We start from the raw sequence: 25,156 nt of genomic DNA, 5'->3' as shown, positions 1-25,156 counted from the left end.
TTCTTTTGTTAAATAAAAGAAAAGAGAAGGAAATAAAAAAATAGAAAGGACCATAACTATCTCCTTCTTCTTCTTGCTCCCTTCTTCTTCGTTGTAGCAGCCGCCCACCCCTCCCTCATTTTCAGCCTCCTCTTCGGCAACGCCCACTCCAATGACGACACAGTAGTCCGACGACGCTCTATCTCTAGCGTTTTCGTGGTGGTGCGGTACCTCGGACAGCAGCGGCGACAGTTGCAGCTGAAAACGAGATCCACGGCACGATGTGTATTCCACGAGCGTTTCCTCGACGTAGCGACAGCGACCCAGCGTTGCTCCTCCCCTTGCACGTAGATCTGCAGCACCCCCGTGCAATCCAGCGGCAACACGTCTTGGGTTCTCCGACGACAACAACACCTATAGCGACGACGCATTCCCAACCGGTTCGATAGGGGCATGTGGTCTTCTTCGGCGTGATTCCTCCACGAATGGCGTCTCCCCATCCACAAACAATTTCATGATGGAATACCCACGACCCGAACCACCACCTACAGCGACCACGACCAGTGGATTTCGGAGGCACGAGCTTAAATTCGGTAATCTGTAACTTTTAGATGACCTTCCACAGTAGCTGAAGGTTATTTTCGATGACGTAACTCTAAAATCTTTTGACCCACAACCCACACGAACAGTAACAGCAGGGACGTAGCCGTTGCAGATGCATTTTCAATGTACAACCTACAATCTGACGAAATAGTAGCATTCCAACACGTTTTGGCATTGACTCGCACCCATTCGAAGCCTATTTCATGATAGCCACCCCCTTTGGCATCGATTCAACATTGCCCCACTCTTAACCCAAGTGATTCGGTGTGAGTTAGTAGGTAACGACTCACCTAACTTGAATATCGGTTTGATTGAAATGAATTCAAACCCAAGTGTAATTTTGTTTCTTTTAGCAACCATGACAAACCCAAGTGTAATAGTGAGTTAGTAATCTCTGGATTGTAAGGTAACAAATATGAATTTGTGCTCATACACTGATACTGACTTTTGAGGTTGGATAGGGGGATATTTTCAGAACAGAAACGGTGGGGTGATTGCACACAAAAACAATTCACAAAGAATAAATTAAAATGAAAATAAAGTCCCTGGCAACGGCGCCAAAAACTTGTTGTGCCTCTGCTTAATAGGAAGAGGAACGAGTGCAAGTGCACACTGTCACAAGTAATAATCTGGAAATATTCCAAGTTCGTCTCCACAGGGACTAGTTTTCTTTTAAAATTTATTTTGCAACTTGTTGGAATGAGCAATCGAGTTTGGGAATAAAAATAATTGATTGGTTGAAATGCACGTTTTATAATTTAATAAAATAGAATTTTGAAACCAACCCTCATACTACTGACTAATTTGAAGAGAAATGAATTACACCTATCAGAATCTCACACTAAATTTACTCTTTAATTGCAAACTGGTTCAACTCCTATTCCATACCGATTTTGGTTTGTTTAGAAGATTAGGCCAGTATTTAAAACATGTCTGTAAAATACTAGAAGAATCCTAAGTAATTACAACTCCAACTCACGTTTAATGGGTAAGAGAGCCTATGGATCTTGTTTAAGTTGTTATGTCTAAGTAACTTCCCATTTTATCTTGATGAACTCCGTTGACTCTAACCTTTTCAGAATTAAACTCAACTGTTGTGATTTAAACAAGTGGCCGGCAAGTAAAATCAACTAGATTAATTAACTCAATCAAGATAAGCAATTTGAGCGTAAACGCCGTGCTATCTGATAGATGTAATTAAAATAATGGGAACTAAGTCATTCGTAAGAGGGTTGGAAAAGCAAAATAGCTACTCATAAAAACATGAAAAATAGAAATAATAAGAAGTGGATTGAAATAAAATATCATATTAAATTTAAGAAGTAATTACAATAGCTAAATTAAAATCGAGAACCAAAATCTAAAGAAAATGATAACAACAAAAAGGAATTGCAATAAAAATAATTCAAGGAATGTTGAGCAAAATTAAAGACAAACAAATTCTAGAAACGTAAATTCTAGAGAGGAAACAAGCTGGAATTTTAAATGTCAAGTGAGCTCCCATTTGAAGCTTGATGGAACTTGGTATTTATAAGCTAAACCTTGCAAGTTGGTAGAGAAAATCTTGGGTATTTGAGTGGAGGAGCTACAATGGGTCTTAACAGCATTTGGTTGCACGGATCAAGGGATGGGTTGAGATTTCTTCCAACTGTCCGGTCAACAAAAGCCCTTATTTGTAGGTGGAGAATGCGCTAGGCGCATTGCTAAAGTTTCTGGAGTGTTGGCGATGCGCCAGACGCATCGCTGCTAGCTTTAAGATAGCCTTTGTGTCATATGCAGCAGGTGCATTGCTGCTTTTTCTTTCCTTTTTCCCTTGTAAAACATATATATTTCCTCATATTTCCATCTATTTATCCAAAACCAAGTGTACAAGTCTTTCCTAAGAAATAGTCCCATTTATACCGGATTCAATGCATGAAACACACGTATTTAATTTCAGAAGACACTAAACATGCACAATTTGTAAACATTTTTTCCTAAAATTCAAGACTTATCATTTTTACTTTCCTAAATTTTTAGAATTAATTTTTTGTTCTAATAAACAAAAATGATGTATTTCATACTTCTATATGAACACTGACATATTAATAATACAATGTTTTACGTTCCTGTGACTTTTATAATTTTTCTCCTATTTGAAATGAGGCTTATGCCTCACATCGCCTCAAGGCTTACATCTCGCCTCTTCGTGAGAAAAAGCCTCGAAGCCGCCTTAAGCTGTTTAAAACATTGATGATAAGCATGATGTGTTGCTTTTATGATAAGCATGCTGTTTGTGGGTGGGAGGGGTGTTGGAGCTATATCTTAACTTCTAATTTTGGACACTATCATATAGAAATGAAATGAGAAATCGATTGTCTTAGCGCCGTTTTTCTCTATGGAAGTGGGGGAATAGGGATGGTCGGATGGGAGAATAGTGGATTTTTCTCAATGCAATTAGGCATTTATCGCTCTAACAGTTATGGTTGAAATACATACTTCAGAAGCAGTCATTAAACAAGGATTTATACTTCTCTCGATTATGTTTACATTGGGAATGACTATTCTGATCACATGATGACATCATTAAGAATGTGCTTGAACTCGATTTTAAGAGTAGTTTTTCCTATATATTTTTTTCAATAAGAAACAAGGGTCAAAGAGCCCAAAAAAAGGTGAAAGACTTCCAATCTAATCTAATAGTATGCTCTTTGAGCACTCCAGTTCAAGGCGATAAATTGTACAAGATTGAAAAAGTATTCAAAATAGTTGAACTTATTTTGTATGCTCTTTAGGTTTGATTTTGCTGCTCATTGAAGCTCATTCTTTTAGTTTGGCTCGCCTTCGTTAAGTTGTTTTTTTTTTTTTGCTATTTTGTTTTTTTTTTCATTCATCTCAATAGGAGCTCGAATTTTCATAATAAAAAAAATACCCATTTACCATTTGTAACTGCTGAAAGCTAGGAACGTTGCTTTGCTACCTTCATAATACCGTGAATTTCTTGAAATATTGTACACATTGCACCCAACTGCAGAATTAACTCATGATCATTTGTTATGTATTTTACGTAGGTATGATTATTCTGGCTATGGACAATGAACTGGAAAGGTACGGTGTCGTTTCTCCATTCGTTCCAATTTGTAACTTTATTTTAGTATTGTCTACAAAATATCTATTTATTTTGGATGTTTCTTTCTAAGGAAGTAATAAGTAATGAGTTAATGTCAAGATGTAGTTGTGGTTTGATATTTAGAATTATATAGATTCATTTTTCATGTTTTGGTGCTCGCTTATATTAGGATTATTAGCTAAGCCTACTTCTCATCCATCTTTAATGCTTAATGGGACTGTTAGGTTGTTCATCTAGTGAAGTGCATGTAAAAATTTGTTTATGTTTCGATTTATAAGTACATTAATTTTAGTAAATAGTTAATACTTTGTGTGTTCACTGTCAAATTTAATTTTTTGATTAGATTGTTTTCTTTCAACTATGATACATTCTGAAGTGTGGACTAATAGGTTTGAGCATGTAGTTGAGCGTATAGCTGTTTTGCACATGAACTTCATGAAAATGAATTCATTCCCTTTGCTTATTTCAATTGGATAATTGTGTGGCTATCCTGTAGCAAAAATAGCCAATTAAGACTTAGTGTTTATATTTGTATCATGCATATAGTTTAAAATCTAGTTGGATAATTGTGTGGCTATCCTGTAGTAAGATAGCCAATTAAGACTTAGTGTTTATATGCGTCATTACGTAATGCATATTGGAGTTAGAATGAAAATGTGGGAGTTAATATTAATATTTTCTTAATTGTTCGTTTTATTTTATTGAAGGAGTAGCTTGTGGGAGCAACATTTTGAGAAAGGAGAATGTACAGGGAAGAGTTCACTACAACAAATCTTGGTTTTAATGTCGGACAAAAAAAAAAACACGGAGGAAATGATGTCGGACAAGAAAAACACGGAGGAAACCATGTCGGACAAGGTAAAAAATGCGCCAATTTTAATATATATATATTTTTTAAGTATCTATGTTGGGCCTAGCCCGTCATTGTAAGTTTAGTTTTAATGGCGGGCCAAGCCCGACATGGATAATGTGTGATTTTAATTAACCCTAACTTCAAAATTTCACCCAAAATTTTACACTCGATAATTTTTTGCCTCCCACCTCCCTTTGCGAACCCAGCTTCAACTTCAAAACCCTCTCTACCATCGTTGTGAACCCAGCTTCACTATGTGGGAAGGCCAACGAATAGCCATGAACGGCGGTGCGAGCGACGGTCCAGGAGTGATTTTGCGGCAGCGGCGAGCTTCAATTCGGCGGTAGGCGGCGGCGACGAGCGAATATATTAGGCGGCGGCCACAACATCGAAGGTTCCATTCTTCTTCTCTTCTCTTCCCTAGTATTAGCTCGTTTTCATCTCCTTCTAGTTTGGTAATTTCTCATTTTCTTATGGTTTGAGTTTATGTTATTTTATCTATAACTTTAGTTTTTTTTCTCCTTCTCTGTTGTGCCCTGTTGCATGAATGAAATAAAAAAAAATAAATTGGAGTGGTTTTAGATGGGATGGAAAGGGAAGGGAAGGGAAGGGGATAATATTGTTTGTTGGAGGGATTTTAAGATCCGAAAAATGGAAAATGAAGAGGAAAGAAACAAAAGAACCTGAAATTGAATAGGGAAGGAGGAAAATAATCTTGTTTGTCCCTTGCCATTTCACTTCATGGCCACTTGACAAACTAATCATCTGCCGCCTACGCCTTTACCCACTCTCTATCTCATCTTGTAGATTTTAGATCGGTAGTCCTAGTCATCATTTGAATTGGTTAAGTGTTGTTGTTGCTGCTTGGTGAATTGAATTGAGATGTGTGGATTTAGAAGACATGAAAGCAGTTGGTTTTGTCTTGTCTTAGACATAGAATGGTTTTGTCTTGTCTTGGGCATAGAATTAACCAAAGTCGACAAAAGGGTGAAGCTGAATGGAATGGCAATTGGCATATTTTAAAATTCTAATTCCACACGCCATACACCCTCTTTTAGTCTCTACTTTCTTGTCTTCTCAATTGTATTGTGCACTTTGCTACTCCCATCAATAATAATACTACTTTCAGATCTATATTCACTCACCCTTCAAACTGACCCAAATCAGCGTGCAGTGAGCTTCCATCTGATCATTGAAAAAAATAAACAAATAAGATCAAAGACTCGAATCATATCTTTTTTTTTCTTTTTCTTTTTTACAGCATTTTCTACAGACCTTTGAAAGTTAAAATAATAATAATAAAAACAATAATAACAAACACTTTTTCTTCTGTGGGTGAGTGTAGAGTACAGGCAGGTGGGGTCCATCTATATTTCTGTTATAACGTTCCATGTTTACTAGCTACCACTTTACACACCCCACCTTATCAACCATTTGTTTCTTAATCATTCTTGTTTTACTTCTTAAGAACTCGACAAAGTACACAAGCTTAACCATTGTTTTTTTCTTTTTGTAGATTAAACTTTCATAAATTTAGTCATGGATAAGTCGTGGATGACAAAAAATAAAATGTCAACCGAGTATAGTTTAGGGGTTGAGATGTTTATTGAAAATGGATTACGACATTCAGAAAGATCAAATGTCATTTGTTGTCCATGTTTAAAGTGTGTGAATGCAAAGTCTCAAAATGTGAATGTAGTAAGAGATCACTTATTTGTTTATGGTATCGATTAAAGCTATAAGACATGGATTTTGCATGGTGAATCACTACCGATTAAGAGAAACATTGAAAGTATGTCTGATAGTGTACAAGAATAAGTTGAGGATGACGACTTTGATGGCACAATAGGGATGTTTGAGGTTGCATATGATTACTTTGATGAAAATCCACAAAATTTCGAGGAGCTACTGGGTGATGCGAAGAAACCATTATATTCAAATTGTAAGAACTTTACCAAAATATCTGCATTGTTGAAGTTATATAATTTGAAGAAACCATTAGGTGAGTTTGTTTCACCATCCCTATATTTTAATGTTGCCAAAAGGAAGTAAAATTTGGGATTGCAACCTCAAGACCAAGCTGAATTGAAGACTCAGAGCTCACAACCAAACGAACAACCAACAATGGTAACTAATTTGTTTTAGTTTTGTCACTTACTGTTTTTGGGCACGACACTTATCTTTTTTGTGCTTAATATTTAACATTTTGCTTTTAAATTTTCTAAGGGAAAACTGTCTCATATGGCTATTGGATCGGTGGAAAACATTGTTGTAGTTGGCACAGTATTTGATAATGACGTTCAAAGTCCAACAATTCATGGAGTGCCATTAGGTGTAGACAATGTTAGAGTGATGGTAGACATTGTCATGAGCGAAGATGCTACGATACCAATTCTTATGAGGGGTGAGATAGAGACATTAAATCAAACCATTGGTAGCTTTGTGGCATGGCCTCGTCGACTAGTAATTTTAAATGAGGAGAAAAATGTATGTCTTGTTCTAACTTGAGTGAAGTTTTAACTTTTCGTTTGTTAAATGTTGTTTGTAATTTTGTTTGTCAAAGCTTGCTTCTCCTCGAACATCCAAGCCAAGAACACAATCATCTGAACATATTGATGTCCACATGACTATTAAACTCCTAAATCAATATGACGTGCGTTCAAACAACAAGGATGTAATTGAATTCAATATCGGTGATTACATATTTAGAATGGAGAAGATCATTGGTTTAATACGTGATTCCATCATGCAATACTGCGAAATGATTCAAATAGGCTATATGTGTATGCTCACATGCATCGCATAAGTATATTAAATCTATTTCATATCTTAACGTCGCTAACTATGAAGTTTAATGTTTTACAATTATATGTTTAGGTATCTTTGGAATAAATGTGAGGAGGAGACACATAAGAAGTTCTTGGTGGTTGACCCTGACAACATTGTACCACAAATTATGTCTTAAGAAACGTGTTCTAGACATCTAGCCAATAGGTTAGACATGAGTAACTTGGAACAAGTAGTACTCATCCCACATAACCGTGGGTAAGCTATCAATTTAACTTGATTTTACTTATTTACAGTTTCTTTAGTCCATCCATGAATGTAATATTATCATGTTGGTTATTAATAGTTTTCACTTAAAGTTGTTTGTTATACATCTTCGAGACAATTGTGTTTATGTATTGGACTCTCTAGGAAGTAAGATTGAAGAAAATTATAAGGGAATCATAAACACGTAAGTGTCTTGAACTCTTATAGTTATAATTTTTATAATTATGTCATTCTAATGTTTCAAGTTATTTAGATCATTGAAAATGTGGCAAGCCAAACACTCTATTCAACATTGTCACAATACTACAATTTGGAAACTTGTGAAGGTAAATTTGCATTTGATTACATTTTAAATATGCTCAAATTTGCATTGAAATCTTTTGTTAACTCATAATTATGTTATTTTTCAAATTTTCTATATGTAGTGTCCTCATCAACTAGGTTCTATCGAGTGTGGGTACTATTTGCAAAATTATATACGAGAAATAGTGCAGAACCCTAATACTTCCATAACTGAACTTGTACGTATTATCCTATACCATTATGTGTTTATATATGCTTTATCCTTATATTAATCAGTATTATCTTTCTTTTTTTGTAGTTTAATACAAAAAATGCCTACAAGCAATAAGAAATCGACGAAGTTCTAATAGAATGGACATCATTTGTTGGACGATTTGTATAGTACCTATTGATTCATTACTTTTGTTTATTTGATGTAAGTATTTTGTTCGGGTTACTTTCTGTAGTAGTACTTAGTAGATTTGAAATACTTGGTCTTGTTTATAATATATAGAACTTTGGATTGTTATGCTGAATGTAGTTTTGTTGGAGGGACGGGCGGTCCCATTTGTTTCTGTGTGGAAGGGTGTTAATATATAGAAGTGTTTGGTTGTTGCTGAATGTAGTATATTATTGCTTTCCAAGTTAATTTTGAGTTATTCTAAAGTAGAGAGGTCATGTTGAAATTTATACTTGTTTGATCAACTCTTAAATAATTGTGTTTTGAGTTTAAGATTAGTTTTTTAGTTAAGTTTGTTGAAGGAGATATATTGGTTGGTCAGTTTTGAGTTCTATTTTAAACTGGGAGGTCATGTTGAAATTTATACTTTTTTTTATTGTTTGTGTTTTGAATCTAAAGGTTAGTTTTTGAGTTAAGTTTTTCGAATAGATCATGATGTTGAAATAGTTAAGTTTTAGTTGCATATTAGTTTTTGAGTTGCAATAATATTGAGATATTGTTTGCGTGATTAGGTTGGAAGGAGATATATGGTTGGGGTTAGTATTGAGTTATATATTCTAAAGTGGAGAGGTCAGGATGAAATTTGTACTTTTTATTATTTGTGTGTTTTGAGTCTAAGGTGAAATATTATCATAAGTCTGAAGTAAATATATAGTTGGTTAGTCACGTCTCGGCAACCAACTATTTTTTTAATTAAATTATTCACGAAATAATGACGGTCAATGTCTGTCATGAAATATAGTCATTCCATGATGCATGAGACGTAGATACAATGACGCTCAAACAATGACGTACAAACAATACGCTCAAACGATGACGTACAAATAATGACGCACAAACGATAACGTACAAACAATGTCGCACATATAATGACGGGCAAAAACAGCCATGTAAAATTAAACGAAACAAGGACACTCATAAAGATGTCGGTCACCGCCTGTCATTGTTATCCTTCCATGATGGGCATGTCCGTCATGGAAAAGAAGATTTACATGACGGGCAATGCCCAACATTAAAACTGTCCGTCATTGAAAGGAAACAAGGACACTCGTATAGATGTCGGTGACTGACCGACATGGTTACTCGTTAATGACAGGCAATACCCGTCATGAAAAGCCGAATTTGTTGTAGTGGTTTCAGTGTATTTTCGACATGTACGAGGTTGCTGTAATGTGAATATAGTTCGTTGGACATTCTCTTATTGTAGTCATAGACTTATAGTATAGTATTTGTATAAAATATCCTAATGTACAAATTTGATCAGACTTTGATCTTATTATATGCAACTTGGTTACATTTTATAATTTACAAATATAGAAAATTTAATTGTCATATATAAACTTTTATTGACATTACAAACCTTTATTAAACACAAATTGTAACAAAAAAAAAAAAACGATCACAATTAATCAATTGTCATATATAAAATTTTATGATAGTTAAAATTGTCAATATAAAGATTTTCATGACAGTTAAAACTATCGATATTGACCGTTAAAACTATCTCTATAAAAGTTTTCATGACAATTATAAATAGTCATTGTTACGTTTTTGTTGACGTTTATCATAAGTCGTTAAAACATATTTCATGACAATTTTGAACTGTCGTTAAAAAATATTTCGTGACATTTATAAACTATCGTCATTAAGTTTTTATTGACAAGTGAATAAAATCTTTCATTGTTTTAGTGACAGTTATAAACTGTAATTAAATGAGTTTTTGTGACATTTATTAATTGTGATGGAATAGCTATTCGTGACAAAGTATAACTGTAGTTGTAAATATATTAATGACAATTTTTCAAAATTGCCATGTTCTCCTCTTTGTTGATGCCTTAATAGATGACAATTAGATAACCATCATAAATTATGTTAATGAAAACTTTTAATTGTCACTTAAGCCCGAATTTTTACCAGTGTACTTGGAATATAGTTTGTTTATGTACGGGTTGATGTATATTTGAATATAATTTGTTTATTTTATGTATAAATACTTCGTTTATGTATATATAATTTACTATATGTTTAAATATTTTGTATTTGTATGGGGTTGTTGTACTAATACGTCACAATTGACACGTACAAAGAACAATTATGGAAAGCGATTTCTTAAAACATTTGTCATGACAGATTTATATGAAAAAATTACATTTATAAATGTCAACAAACAAAATAGGTTTCGTGAAAAAAAAAAGTATTTGAAAATCGTTTCGTGACAATTAAAAAATGTCATTGTTGAACTTCTATTGACATTTTTAAACCCTTTCTAAAACACGAAAGCTGTCATTATACAATTTTTAATGATTCTAAATAAATGTCATTATTAAATATACCAGGACAGTTTTAAATTATCGTTATACAATTTTTTGTGACATGTATAAAATGTCATGGTTTAATGTTTCATGATATTTTTAATTTGTCATTATAAAAATTTTCATGACATTTATTAATTATCATAAAAATATTGTTCGTGACAATTATAAATTGTCGTCAATACATTTTTGTTGACCGGAGAGTATAATTTTTGCTTCATTTATTGACAGTTATAAACTATAAGTATTTTGTGACATTTTTACATTGTGGTGGATGATCAATTCATGATAAATTACAACGGTCATTATAATTGCATTAATGACAATTTTAAAAAACTGTCACGTTCTCCTTTTTCTTGATGCCTTAATCGATGACAGTTATTAACTGTCACAAATTAAGTTAATGACTGCTTTTAATTGTCACCGGATGCCAGTTTTGTAGTAGTGATTCTTCCAATCCAATTTGGCCTCTCTAAATAAAATTTTGCAATTCTATCGATGGTACTTGAGTGAACTAATAACAACTCAACCAAAAGAACGATATTGATATGGACTTACACTTTTATTAAAACTTGACCTGTGTGAACTTGCGGTAAGCAATTTATGCTACAGATTCCACGCACCAGATCAAATGAATCCAATTCGGAATAATAAATCGGGCGTTACATTCCACGACCCAAATTCAAATAAACCCTAAATTTTGAAAATAAAAAACCAACACATTCCATAAATTTGTCCTATTTATTTTTTAGCCCAAACATGCAGAAGAAAATAAAAAAAGTGGGCCAAATCACATTGCCAAGAATCACCATTCTTTGGCTATATTAACACACACACAACAACGCACACATAAATATACCAATGCACTAATTGTTTCTATTATAAATAGAGGCTGAAACATGCAGAAGAAAATAAAAAAAGTGGGCCAAATCACATTGCCAAGAATCACCGTTCTTTGGATTTTTGACACACACAACAACAACGAACAAATAAATGTACCAATGCACTAATTGTTTCTATTATAAATTAGGGTTGAGTTCTTTGTTACAGGTCTATTCTCTCGCGAAGCTACTCGTCAGAAAGACACGTGGCCTCCTTTCGGAATTCGCCGTCTACAGTTGGCGTCGTCTGTAAGCAACGACATTTTCAAGCAATAACGAAAACTAGTTATCCACACTAAGACATCACTAAAATGACTTCCGATAAGGAATCTGCTGGGATAAACACTTAACTTTATAGACCAATTATCCTCTATTGTGTGAACCTAATTGGAAATAGCATGTAGAAATAATAAATTCAAACAAGTATGGGACACAAGCAATTTTAAGGTGGAAAAACCTACTCAATGTAAAAAGTAAAAGCCACAGACCGAAGTCAAAATCTCCACTATTATCAATAATGGGCTACACCAAGTCCTCCCTAGCAACAACTAGAGGCATACAATAATAATATCTCGAGATAATAAATCTCGCCAAATAAGGGAATAAACTGGAGAAGAAAATTAGAAAGATCTCACTCGAAAGTGGCACCAACTACCCATTGTCTCTAACTATAGGCAGATCCAAAAGAAATATCCACTGTTCAGATTAAAAACCCTTATGGTGTGAACACGCTGTCAAAATTTCACCTTGATTGGATCACGGATCGACTTTCGATCATGCAAAAAACCATTCTTTACAGAAGCATATTTTCTCTGACTTTTCTGATTTTCCTTCTCGGTCTGCATGCAGCTATTCCCTTCTATCTCTTTATGTTGACATAGATGGCTGCAATGTTTGTTTTATAATGGAAACAAACAAACAAAAATTATTAACAAAAACCCTAAAAGTAATGGCCCATTTGGGCCTAAACTTGTTGCGCTTTCACACATGTGAAAATACCCAACAAACCTCTCTTTTTCCACTGTGTGAAAGAAGTTGTCATCCCAGCAACGGAACGACAAAACTCAAGCTTTTCTCTTGGTAGATTCTTTGTCAACATATGGGATTCATTACGATCAGTATGTACCTTCTTAAGTTCAATCAGTTCATCATTGAGAGCATCTCTCATCCAGTGATACCTTATATCAATATGTTTCGTTCTCGAATGAAATGTTGAATTATTACCAAGATGAATAGCACTATTTTTAACGCAAAATATTTAATACTCTTGTTACTTGAAGCCGAACTCCTGTATAAATCGCTTCATCCACAACATCTCCTTGCACACTTCTACTGCTGTAATATATTCTGCCTCAGTTGTAGAAAGCACAACACACTTCTGTAATATTGACTCCCATGACATTGCACCACCTGCAAATATCATCAAATAGCCGGAAGTAGAATTTCAGTTACTAAATCTCCTGCCATATCTGAATTAGTGTAACCGACAAGCACTGGCTTCCACTTCCAAAAGTGAGCTTCAAATTGGAAGTACCTCACAAATATCTCATGATCCACTTTACTGCCTCTCAATGTTGTTTTCTCGGATTGGACATAAACCGACTAACAACACTAACAACATAGGCAATACCCGGTTTAGTGCATACCGTGACGTACATTAAACTCCCAATTGCGGAAGCATATGGAACTCTGCTCATCTCTTCCTTCTCTTTATCTGTAGAATGACTCTGCTTACTACTCAGTTTAAGGTGTTTGGATAGAGGAGAACTTACTGTTTTAGCCTTGCTGATGTTGAATCTTTCAAGCAACTTCTCTATGTAATCCTCCGGAGACATATACAGTTTCTTGGATGCTCTGTCTCATGCTATACGAATTCCATTCTTCGCTGGCCCCAAATCCTTCATGGCAAAGGATTTGCTCAACTATTTCTTCAACGTGTCAATTCTTGAAATATTCCTGCCAACAATCAAGATATCATCAACATAAAGCAACAGTATAATAAAGTCATTATTAGAAAACTTCTGCACAAATACGCAATGATCAGAAGTAGTCTTATTGAAGCCTTGCTTCCCCATAACTGACTCAAACTTCTTGTACCATTACCTCGGTGCCTGTTTCAACCCATAAAGACTTTTATTCAATCTGCACACAAGATTCTCCGTGTATTTCTCCTTAAATCCCTCTGGTTGTTCCATATAAATTTCTTCATCCAAATCACCATACAAAAATGCAGTCTTGACATTCGTTTGCTCCACCTCCAAGTCAAGGCTCGCTGTGAAATCTATAACTACACGTATAGAAGACATCTTCACAATAGAAGCCCTTTGAGAATACCTTTATTCTGACTGAACCCTTTAACAACTAGTCTCACTTTGTAACGCGGTCGTGAGGTGTATTCTTCTTGTTTCACTCGATAAACCCATTTATTTTTCAGTGCGATTTTTCCTTTAGGCAACTTGACAAGGTCAAAAGTGTGGTTTTCATGCAACGATTTCATTTCATCTTTCATTGCATCAATCCACTCTCTTTTGTGCTCATCTTCCATGGCCTCCTAATAACTCTCAGGCTCTCCCCCATCAAACAATAACACATACTCATCAACTTAATACAGTGTGGAAAAATGCTGATTTCTAGTAGATCTTCTAAGTGAAACCTCTGTACGAACTTCTGTTTCTGACAAATGTTCATGAACATCATCTTCTACCTCAACCTGTTCTGGACTCTCTCCTATACCATCAAACTGATCATTCTGAATCTCATTCTTAGTTTGTGTAGAAGGTTGTGTCAAAGGAACTGAATCCAAGTCAATCAAATCATCATTATGCTGAAACTCTGTTCTATCTATCTTCTTAATATCTTCTATGGTCTGGTCTTCAACAAATGCAACATCCTGACTTTTTATGAGCTTGTTCTGTACTGGATCATACAGTTTATAACCGAACTCATCTTGGCCATAACCAAGGAACACACATGGTATTGTCTTTGCATCAAGCTTCGATCTTTCATCTTTAGGAACATGTACGTAAGCTTTACATCGAAAGACACGCATGTGATTATAGGATATCTCCCTATCTGACCAAATTCTATCCGGGACTTCAAAATTCAAAGGAACACATGGTGTGAGATTCAAAGCGTGCACAACTGTGCTTAATGCTTCACCCAAAACGATCTTGGCAACTGTGACTGTGAAAGCAAACATCTCAATCGCTCAACTACTGTTCATTCTCTCAGCTAGCCCATTCAACTAAGGAGTCTTCGGAGGTGTCTTTTGATGTCGAATACCATGGCTTCTACAATACTAATCAAAAGGTCCACAATACTCACCTCCATTGTCAGTTCTGATGCACTTTAATTTCTTACCAGTTTCTTTTTCAACAAGGGCATGAAATTGTTTAAACACTTGCAACACTTGATCTTTAGTCTTCAACATATAGACTCAAGTTTTCCTCTAATGATCGTCTATAAATGTCACAAAATATGATGAAACCTTCAAGTGTTTTAATCTTTAGAGGACCACATACATCAGAATATACTAAGTCAGGTATATTTGGCTTCCTTGAGTATTAAGATGCTTTAAAGGAAACCCTAGTTTGTTTCCTATCTAAGCAATGGGCACATCTCTTTAAAGGTGCATTCTTTATACCAGAAAGATGATTCCTCTTGACGAAAACCATCAATTCCTTCTCACTGATATGACCGAGTCTCTTATGCCAAAGTTCAACACTCTTTTCATCATCTACTGTATCTGTTGCAAAATCAATAACCATTGCATGCATCAAATACAATGAGGAACATTTCTCCCCCTAGCTACAATCATTGAACCTTAGCAAGCTTCCATTCGCCATAGTAGAAGGTATTGCAGAACCCTTCGTCATCAAGCTTACCTGTGGAAATTAAATTCATGTGAATATCAGGGATATGTTTCAAAATCTTCAAAACCAGCGTAGTACCATTCTTGGTCTCCAAGTGCACATCACTAATACCAACGACTTTTGTTGATCCATCATTACCCATCCTAACAGTACCAAAGTCACCAGATGTGTAGGATGCAAAGAAATTCCTTCTGGACGTAGCATGAATTGACGCGCCAGTATCAATCACCCAATTGCTCTACTATGTAGTTAGATTGATAACATCACCATCAAATAAGATAAGGAAATCCTCAGTAGTTGCAGCAACTATATCTACGTCATTACCATCATCAGTCTTCTTTTCCTTACCTTTATCATTTTATTTTCCCTCTTCAGTTGTCGACAATATTTCTTTATTTGCCCTTTCATGCCATAATGATAACACTAAATATTGGATAACTGACCGCTCTTACTTTTGCTTATATCTCTACCCTTCGGACCTTTACTCTTACTCATCCGTCTTCTTTCAGTAACAAGAACCTCTGACTGTGATGAAGAGCCCTGTGATTTTCTTCTCATCTCTTCATTTAAAACACTGCTCTTGACCATATCCATACTTATTACTCCATTTGAGGCTGAGTTCTATAACAAAGTTTTGGAAGTCTCCCATGTATCCGACAATGTACCAAGAAACCATAACCCTTCTATCTCATCCTCAATCTTGATTTTCATTCCAGCAAGCTGATTAATAATACCTTGAATGTATTCAAGGGATCTGACATAAGTGTTCTATCTTGATACTTCAAAGCCATCATTTGCTTTATCATAAACATTTTATTATTACTAGTTTCCGAGACATATAACAACTCAAACTTGTTCCGCATAGTTAGTGCATGTGTTTCTTCTCCAATATGATTTAAATCTACCCAATGTCTAATAAAGCCACAAGCTTTTCTATGACATATTTCGCATTCTAAATCAGTTTTATCTTCAGGCTTCTCAAGTGAAAAAACACGATGATAAAAATCATTCACATATAAAACATCTTCCATCTTCCTTTTCTAAACTTGATAATTTAAGCCATTCAAGGTCACCATTCTACTTGTATTAGTTTCATTGTTCAACACAAGGCCTAATTAATTTTTAACTTGGCTCTGATACCACTTTGTTAAGATAAACACTTAATTTTATAGACCAATTATCCCCTATTGTGTGAACCTAATAGGAAATAGCAAGTTACAATAATAATTCAAACAAGCATGGGACAGAAGCAATTTTAACGTGGTAAAACACCCTCAATGTGAGGAGTAAAAAACCATGGACCAAAGTCAAAATCTCCATTATAATCAATAATGGGCTACACCAAGTTCTGCCTAGCAACATCTATAGGCATACAATAATAATATCTCGAGATATTAAATCTCGGCAAACAAGGGAATAAACTAGAGAAGAAAATTAGAAAGATCTCACTCGAAAATGGCACCAACTACCCACTGTAGCTGACTGTAGGCAGCTCCAAAAGAAATCTCCACCGATCAGATTGAAGACCCACGTGTTGTGAACACGCTGTCAAAATTTCACCTCGATCGGACCACCGATCGACCTCTGATCGTGCAAAAAATCGTTTTGTACGGAAGCTGCTTTTCTCTGATTTTCCTTCTCGCTCTGCATGCAGCTTTTCCCATCTCTCTCCTTATGTTGACATAGGTGGCTGCAATATAAAACAAACAAAAAAAAAATTATTAAAAAAATCCTCAAAGTAATGGCGCATTTGGACCTAAAATTGTTGGGCTTTCACAGATGTGAAAATACCCAACAGAATCATCTAACCACAACACCGTCGACACGACAAATCAGTCGACAAGCCCGCTTTGACTCCCCCAGGATCGCAGAATACTAGGGGAGCACGGGAAATTGTTAACCCCCTTCATCCGGTCGTCCACCACGGTAAACGAAAGGTGGGACACCCTCATCATAGGTCGTTGTTGCACACATGACCTCCTACATGGAAAAATTAATCGAAGTCGTCCTGGGCGACCGAACTCCTGGGACCCTTCCTTCTCACGATGGGAGGGTGATCGATGGGGAAGTGACCGAAGGGGAGTTCTAGGCCCCGTCGAGGGGGGACTCACCAATGTGGACCCCCTGGCAACACTAGGACTCTCTGAAGGATCAAAAGACCTTCGCGATAAGCTCAACAACAGTTGCTCTAGGCGTAAACCGACCAGCTCCAACGTGGAATCTCAAACTAGCACCGAGACGTCTAGTAGGCCGAGTGGGTCCCAAGTTGGGATTGGTTCGGAGGAGCTAGATCAGATAAAAGAGAAGATCTTCAATCGGGTAAGGATCGAACTCGTAACCAGAGGCAATGGGCCCACCCCCAATAAGAACCCTAAAAAATCGCTCAAAAACCGTTCACAGCCAATATCCTAGCTATGGAACTCCCAAAGGGATTCAAGGGCCTTTGCATCGATAAACATGACGGGTCGCTGACGTCGTGGACCATACACGTCATACCATATGCTATGCGACTTGCCGGGTACAATGACGCGAACAGTGTCGAGGCTTCCAAAACCTTCCTCTGTATTCGGTTATAAGCTACCAAGATCTGGCTTGAAAGTTCGTTGACCAGTTCCACTACTCCTGTATCAACCGACGAACAGAGGCCCACCACCCGTCCGTCAAGCAGAAGCCCGACGAACACCTAAAGGCATACGTGGCTTGCTTCACCACTAAGCGACTGATGTACCTAACTGTAACAAAAGCATAGCCCTTTGGATGCTTTCATAGGGGATCAAAGAAAGGAAGCTTGTCCGCTCACTCTAGGGATACCCGACCAAGTCTATGGTCGAACTCACAGCTCGAATCAACCGGCATATAGTGGGAGAAGATGCAAAGTTTACAGGAAAGGGGGAAAGGAGAGAGAATAGCTCATTCACCCCCAAAATATTGTTAAAATAATATATTTTATCCACTCAATAAAGTCCAGTAAGCAACTTAACTTCTGCGTCATCTTACCTATAGTCAATTAACAGTCAAATGAGTTAAGAGACCATTTAGAATATTTTCTCAAACCTCAAGGACTAAGAGTGTTTCTTTTGAAACTTTATGGACCAAATAGGCACCGACCTCAAACCTCAGGACCAAAAGTATAAGCGCACACTGTCACACGTAATAAATTGAAACATTTCCATGAGTGCTTCTTTTCTTTCCGAAATAACTTGTGAAGTGTTTGAATCAGGAATCGATTTTATTGAACTAAAAGCAATAATGTTGGGGTTGAAATAAGTTTTACTTGAAATTTAAAGAATCCAACCTTTCTACTTCTACCTAGCATAAAATAATGAACATATTACGAACGGACTCACTGTGCAACTTGTCCAACTTCTATCCCAACTTTAATTCTAAGTGGTTTGGAGATTAGGCTAGTTGTTTTATATTTCTATTAATAACAAGAATTTACTTTACTAACCTGAAGTTAATGGGTAAAGATCCCATGTCTAGGTTTTTAGTTTTATGTTCTTTATTTTGAAAGTAACTCTCCTATTTTAAATTGATTAAAAAATGTTTAACCTAACCTTTTCAAAATGTTATGCAATGGAAACCGAAAGTCGAGGTACAGGTGAAGATCAGAAGGAAGCCGCTGGGCCGCGATGGGCTTGGTCCCGACCCGGGGTTCGGTCCCGACCCTCCAGCGGCCCTTTGTCTTCGATCCACGGTTTCGCCCAGGCTCGCCAACGAAATTAGGGTTAGCTACCTATGGAATGTTCTGGAACAACCTGACGACTATAAGTAGCGATCTAGCCTTAGAGGTAAGGGCATCTAAAATTAGCTACATTTCACATTATTCTCCTGCTAACTTAAGCATCGGAGCCCGTGTGACTAGAGTCGCACTGGTTTAGCTCAATCTGGTTTTGCAGGTACTAGTCCCGGATCAACAAGTTTGGTAGGTGCGAGGAGGTGAACCGGAGGACCGAAATCCACGCATCAACAATTGGCGCCGTCTGTGGGAACGACTTAAAGCATCCAGTTGAGCAACATGACACCAGAAAGGAGTCGACGACGCTCTGATGATAACTGCTCTGCCAAGAGGAGGCTGAACTTAGGCGACCCCAGGTTGGAGACCCGAGGATGGGACCAGCCAGCCAAACCAAGAGCGTCAAGAGGGGTTGCCTAAGGCGCAGGCATTAACGACCCCTGAGCCATTCCAAAAGCAGTTCGCGGTCTTGGAAGACAAGGTAGAGGGCATGCTTCAACGCATGACTCAAGTCCTTCGACAATTCGAGCGACAGGAATCCGATGAAGTGCCTCTTGTCAGAGACCCGAAAAAGGGGAAGGGCCCAGCGGAAAGCGATACCGAGGAGTCAACGAACAGTGCAGGGAGCAAGTTGCGGATAGGTGGAAATACCAGGCGACGAACCCGAATTTTGGACCCCCGACAGACGAAAAAGCAACATAAATCCTCGACACCAAATGGGGGCAAGAGCGACCATGATGACAGAAACTCTGAACCGATAAGTCTCGACAAAGGCAAACTGGTAGATCGGCCAGAGTCCTCGGAGAAGCGACATAGCCACAAGGAGAATGGATTTGACCTCGAAGAACTAATGGATCAAGCCGACTCACCATTCACGGAGGAAATCATGAGAGAAAAGGTCCCTCCAAAATTCAAGCTACCCACGGTGAAGCAATTCGACGGGACGACCGACCCAGTGGACCATCTAGATGCTTATCGGGAATGAATAGATATCTACGGAGTGTCGGAAGCGGTCAGGTGCCGGGTATTCTCGACTACTTTAAACGGGTCGGCCAGAATATGGTTCCGACAATTAAAATGAGGGTTGATCTCGAGTTTCAAGAGCTTGGCCAGAGCATTCGTGACCCAATTTGTAGGGGGGCGATGTCGGAGCCGACCCGTGGCTTATCTCTTAACCATTAAACAGAGGACGACAGAGAGTCTACGCGACTATGTAGCCCGGTTCAACGAGGAGAAGCTGTAGGTAGAAGGCCTTACAGACGCTGTATCTCTGCTGGCCTTCATGTCCGGCGTCGGGGATGAACATTTGTCATTCTAGTTCGGAAAGAGAACACCAAACACCTTCTCGGAGGCGCTGAGCCGAGCTCAGAGGTACATGAGCGCTGGTGAGTTCTTTTACTAAAAAAGGGAACCTGACGGAAAGCGAACCGACCCAAAGAGGGAGAGGTCGGGAGATAAACCGCAGGGGTCGAGATGGGAGAAGAGGGATCGGAGTAGCCAGAAAGATCCACCCCGAAAATTTGAAAAGTATACCCCGACCATCGTTCCAATCAAGCAAGTGCTGATGGAGATCAAAGACCGGAGGTTGCTTAAATGGCCGGAGAGGATGAAGGCCCCGTCAGCTAAGCGCAGCAAAGGCAAGTATTGTCTTTTCCACAGGTATCACGGCCATGCAACTCAGGATTGTTTTGATCTCAAGGAAGAGGTGGAAGGACTAATCCGAAGGGGCTACCTTAAGGAGTATGTAGAGGAACCTAAAGCGACCCAGAACGGCGAAAGCGACAAGTCTCCCGCAAGAGAGATTCGAACTATAATGGGGGGCCCCATAGAAAGAGAATCCGGGAGAAAAAGGAAAGCAGATGTGCGTGAAGCTAGGACGAGTCGCGAGCAAAATGAGGTCTACCACGCGTATACTACAAACCGGCCGGTGACAATTGAATTTTCGGAGGACGAAGCAACTCACCTCCTTCACCCTCATAACGATGCAGTTGTTATCACGTTGAAGATAGCAAATGTTAAAGTACATCGAGTCTTGGTGGATGGGGGCAGCTCGGCGGATATCATCTCCTGGACAGCCTATAAAGCTATGGATCTAGGAGAAAAGGTGCTCAAGAGTAGTTCAGCACCACTGATAGGATTTGGGGGACAACGGGTCATCCCCGAAGGGAGGATAGAGTTGCCAGTAACATTCGGAAGTGGGCCGAAGAGTGTCACCAAGATGGTGGACTTTTTGGTCGTTAACTACACATCCTCCTACAACGCAATACTGGGAAGACCGACGATGCATATGCTCAGAGCAATAGCATCCACATATCACCAATCCATGAAGTTCCCAACACCGGGTGGGGTAGGAGAGATTAAAGGAGAACAACGAGTGTCACGAGAATGCTACTATACCTCAATGAGGGACAACGACAGAACTTCTACTAAGGGGGGCTGTTGACTTTTTATTTCTTCCTTCAAATATGGTTGTTTTCTACTTTTAACAAGATTTCTAATTATAATTTCTTTTGTTCAATAAAGTGCCCATTTATTTGATTCTCTGTCAATTGTATCTCTTAAATCCAAAACGAGATACCAAGAGACTTCTTGATAAAATACTTTGCCTCGTCTACAAGCGTACTCTCAAAAGATATCGACAATACAATTGAGAGTAGGGGGCAACAGGTACAAACTACGGCTACTCAACGACGTAAGCTTGGTAAATCCAATCTTACACGATGACGGTAAAACCAGCTATACGGAGCAGGCCGAGCAGGGCTCGAGGCCGACCACTGCTCGAGTCCGACCACTGTTGGCGTCGACCAAGTGCGAACGGGCACAGATCTACATTAGTCGGCGGTTTTACGAGATAGCCTATGTTTGGGTGACGGTAAAACCAGCTATACGGAGCAGGCCGAGCAGGGCTCGGGGTCGACCACCGCTCGGGTCCGACCACTGTTGGCGTCGACCAAGTGCGAACGGGCACAGATCTACATTAGTCGGCGGTTTTACGAGATAGCCTATGTTTGTTAATAGGTCTTATTTTCGACTAAACACGGCTCGTGGACCGACCACTGCTCGGGTCCGACCATCACTCGACGCCGATCATGTGCGACGAAGCATGAATCTACTTTAATCAACACGTTTGGAAAGAACAATTAAACAATCTCAACACGACCAAACCAGAAGCGGGTCAATTGGCCTAGCACGGTTAAAACATGAGATGGAGTAAAAATACAAAAACAACAGCGGGTGTAAAACCATTGGCTATGACCAACGAGTTAAAAACCTACGAAAAAGAAAGCAACAAAACTCCATCAGGGTTAGAGCCGTAAGCCAGTAAGTGACTGGTAAGAGGGTTAATTGATGATTCCAAAGAAAAGAATACAAGCAACATAGTGACAAAGCACATAAAAGTCAACCGTAAGAACTACTCGCTCAAGCTACCCTATTACTCGTCGTCGTCGTCATCCATGTCGTCAGGAGCATCACGCTCGGCCCTAAAACGCTCCGGGAGAAAGGAAAAGTCAATGTCAGGGTGTTGAGTAGAAACCTGACGGAGAGACCAGGAAACACCGCACTCCATGGCAGAGTTTTGCAAGTCAATATACTCCTGAGTTTTCTTGAATTCCCTGGCCAAGAACTCAAAATTAGAGAGTCGAGCGTTGGACTCGTCAAGTCTCCTCTGCAGGTTAGCTAGCTCGGCTCGAGATTTTCTCTTCTCTGCTTCCAACTTACGTTGGGTACCCTCCAGAAGGCTGGTGGCCTGGTTGAAGGAAGAAATGGCCTGTTCCAGCTCCTCCTGAGTGGCATAGTGGCAGCGGAGGTAGTTAATTTTGTCAGCAACATGACCCGAGAATACCACCAGACGGTTGAAAGTCTGCCAAGGATAAGATTTGACGTTAGGGGAGAATGCTATGACAAATACTGGAGGTTACCAAGCACTCACCTGGTGGAGATCGCTAAGGCAGGTGCTGATGCTGTGCTGAGGATTTGACAGACCAAAGTCTGACCTACTTGATGAGTCGCTGAGGCCTTGCCAGAGACTAAATGCTCTTTCCAGGTAAGCTGTCCCGTCAGCATCAGAATTATATGGGCCAGAGAAAGGGAAAATTGGGACTTGAGAGGAGCTTCCTGGGTGACCTTGAGGGGGAGGACGGGGTAGCTGTCCCATGAAGTCGGGCAAAGCGCCTCGGGGCTGTCGGAGGCATGGAAGATCGAACGTGTTGTGAAGGGAGTCCCTCCTCGGTCAAATCAGTTACCTCGATATCCATAGCCCGACTAGAACCGGCCCTCAAACCCCGGGTATTCCGGCGACGCTCTCTTTCATACAAGGAAGCACTCTGTCTCGACATGTCTACAAACAAAGATAAAGGTAAAAAGCGACGTTCATGCAAAGTGAAGAGAGGATTTCGACGAGGACCTGGAGGGTTACGCGGAAGGGCCAAGCCAAAATCCACTAGGTTTTGCTCCGTAACCAAATCTGGGCCCCAACGCTCGATATCCGGTAGCTGGATAACGGTGTGATAGAAAGTGGTTGCCTCGGCGGTGAGCTCACAGTTGCGGGAAACTACCAACAAAAAGGAATATCAGAATTGACGTTTGCGAAAGTCCCGGCGGAGTTCGGAAGCTACTTACCCAACTCCCTACACTCGGTCGGGACAGGAAAATACAACCCTCTCTCATCACGGGCCAGCCAGTCACCGCCAACAAAGAACCATTCATTCTTCCAATGCTTCACTGAGAAGGGACCCATAACCAGAATTTGGTTCCGGGAACTAACATAAAAATGAAAGTTATCCTCGGGGTTGTGTTTGAGATAATAAAGCGACATAAAATCCGCGGCGGTTAGAGGCTGCTCGCCCCCGAGGTGCGACCACAAAATAAAGCAGCTAATCAAAGTAGACCACCCGTTCGGGACGATTTGGGAAGGAGCTATTTGATTAAAAGCTAAAAAGTTTTGAAGAAAAAGAGGCAATGGTAGGCGAACTCCAAATTGGAACATTGCAACATAAAATACTACTTCACCAGGTTAAGAACCATCAATACTCTCTCTCGAATTCGGAAGACGAAGGCTAACCGAATCCGGGATACGGTATTTCGAACGCAAGCGACGCAGGTCCTTTGCCGTAAGAGTGAAGTTATCCATCCACAATGGACGATAAGACTGGGACTCTGACGAAGGATGCGATGATGACCCATCATCCGAGGAAGTCCACTCGAAATCAAGGCCGGCCATATAAAAACAAAATACGACAAAGAACAGGGCAGAGAAATGAATACCTTGTTGGGAGGTTGGAAAGAATTGATGAGGATGGAGGGGTTTAAATAGCCCTCAACTCATAGCACAGTTCTCGGTCCAGAGGTCTTTACCCAGCGGGCCAAAGGGTGCTCGGCACAAGGCCCAACACTCTTGTGACTACTCGGCTCGGTACCCAACACCCTTGTGACTACTTGGCACGGTACCCAACACACTTGTGACTACTCGACTCGGTACCCAACACTCTTGTGACATCTCGGCTCGGCACCCAACACCTCGAGATCTCAAAGCATGGGTCTACTGTAGATGTGACAGTTGCATGACAGTCTGCATCGAGTCTTGCAAGGAAAAGGAAAATTGACATACACTTTCACTTTCTTGTGTCCCGTGAAGATAAGATCACTCACTGCAACAAGGGTGCCATGACCCCCGCAATGATTCGACAATTCATTCGACTCGGGCCCATATGACAAGATAGATCACTACAAAAGCTATACTCCCAATGAGATCGAAAGCATCACATTGGGAGCAGGGGGCAACTGTTATGCAATGGAAACCGAAAGTCGAGGTACAGGTGAAGATCGGAAGGAAGCCGCTGGGCCGCGATGGCCCATATGACAAGATGGAAACCGCTCGGCCCACGGCCCTCCAGCGGCCCTTCGTCTTCGATCCACGGTTTCGCCCAGGCCCGCCAACGAAATTAGGGTTAGCTACCTATTGAATGTTCTGGAACAACCTGACGACTATAAGTAGCGATCCAACCTTAGAGGTAA

At 39.2% G+C, this 25,156-nt stretch overlaps 1 protein-coding gene across 1 annotated transcript; it reads left to right on the top strand.

Moving 5' to 3' along the window:
- The first annotated feature begins 20,705 nt into the window (after positions 1-20,705).
- LOC148210007 (uncharacterized) lies at positions 20,706-21,584 on the top strand. The gene has a single exon (XM_088126606.1). The coding sequence runs from the start codon at positions 20,706-20,708 to the stop codon at positions 21,582-21,584; it is 879 nt and encodes a 292-aa protein (XP_087982732.1).
- Positions 21,585-25,156: the final 3,572 nt, after the last annotated feature.

Source organism: Momordica charantia, assembly GCF_013281855.1.
Source record: "Momordica charantia cultivar OHB3-1 chromosome 7 unlocalized genomic scaffold, Mcharantia_2.0 BLBB01000007.1, whole genome shotgun sequence".
NCBI classification, from domain to species: Eukaryota; Viridiplantae; Streptophyta; class Magnoliopsida; order Cucurbitales; family Cucurbitaceae; genus Momordica; species Momordica charantia.
This window is presented reverse-complemented; position numbering and strand designations above follow the sequence as displayed.

Excerpts from the sequence above, each read along its gene's own strand:
- LOC148210007 (XM_088126606.1), top strand. The coding sequence starts at position 20,706 with ATGGAGATCAAAGACCGGAGGTTGCTTAAATGGCCGGAGAGGATGAAG.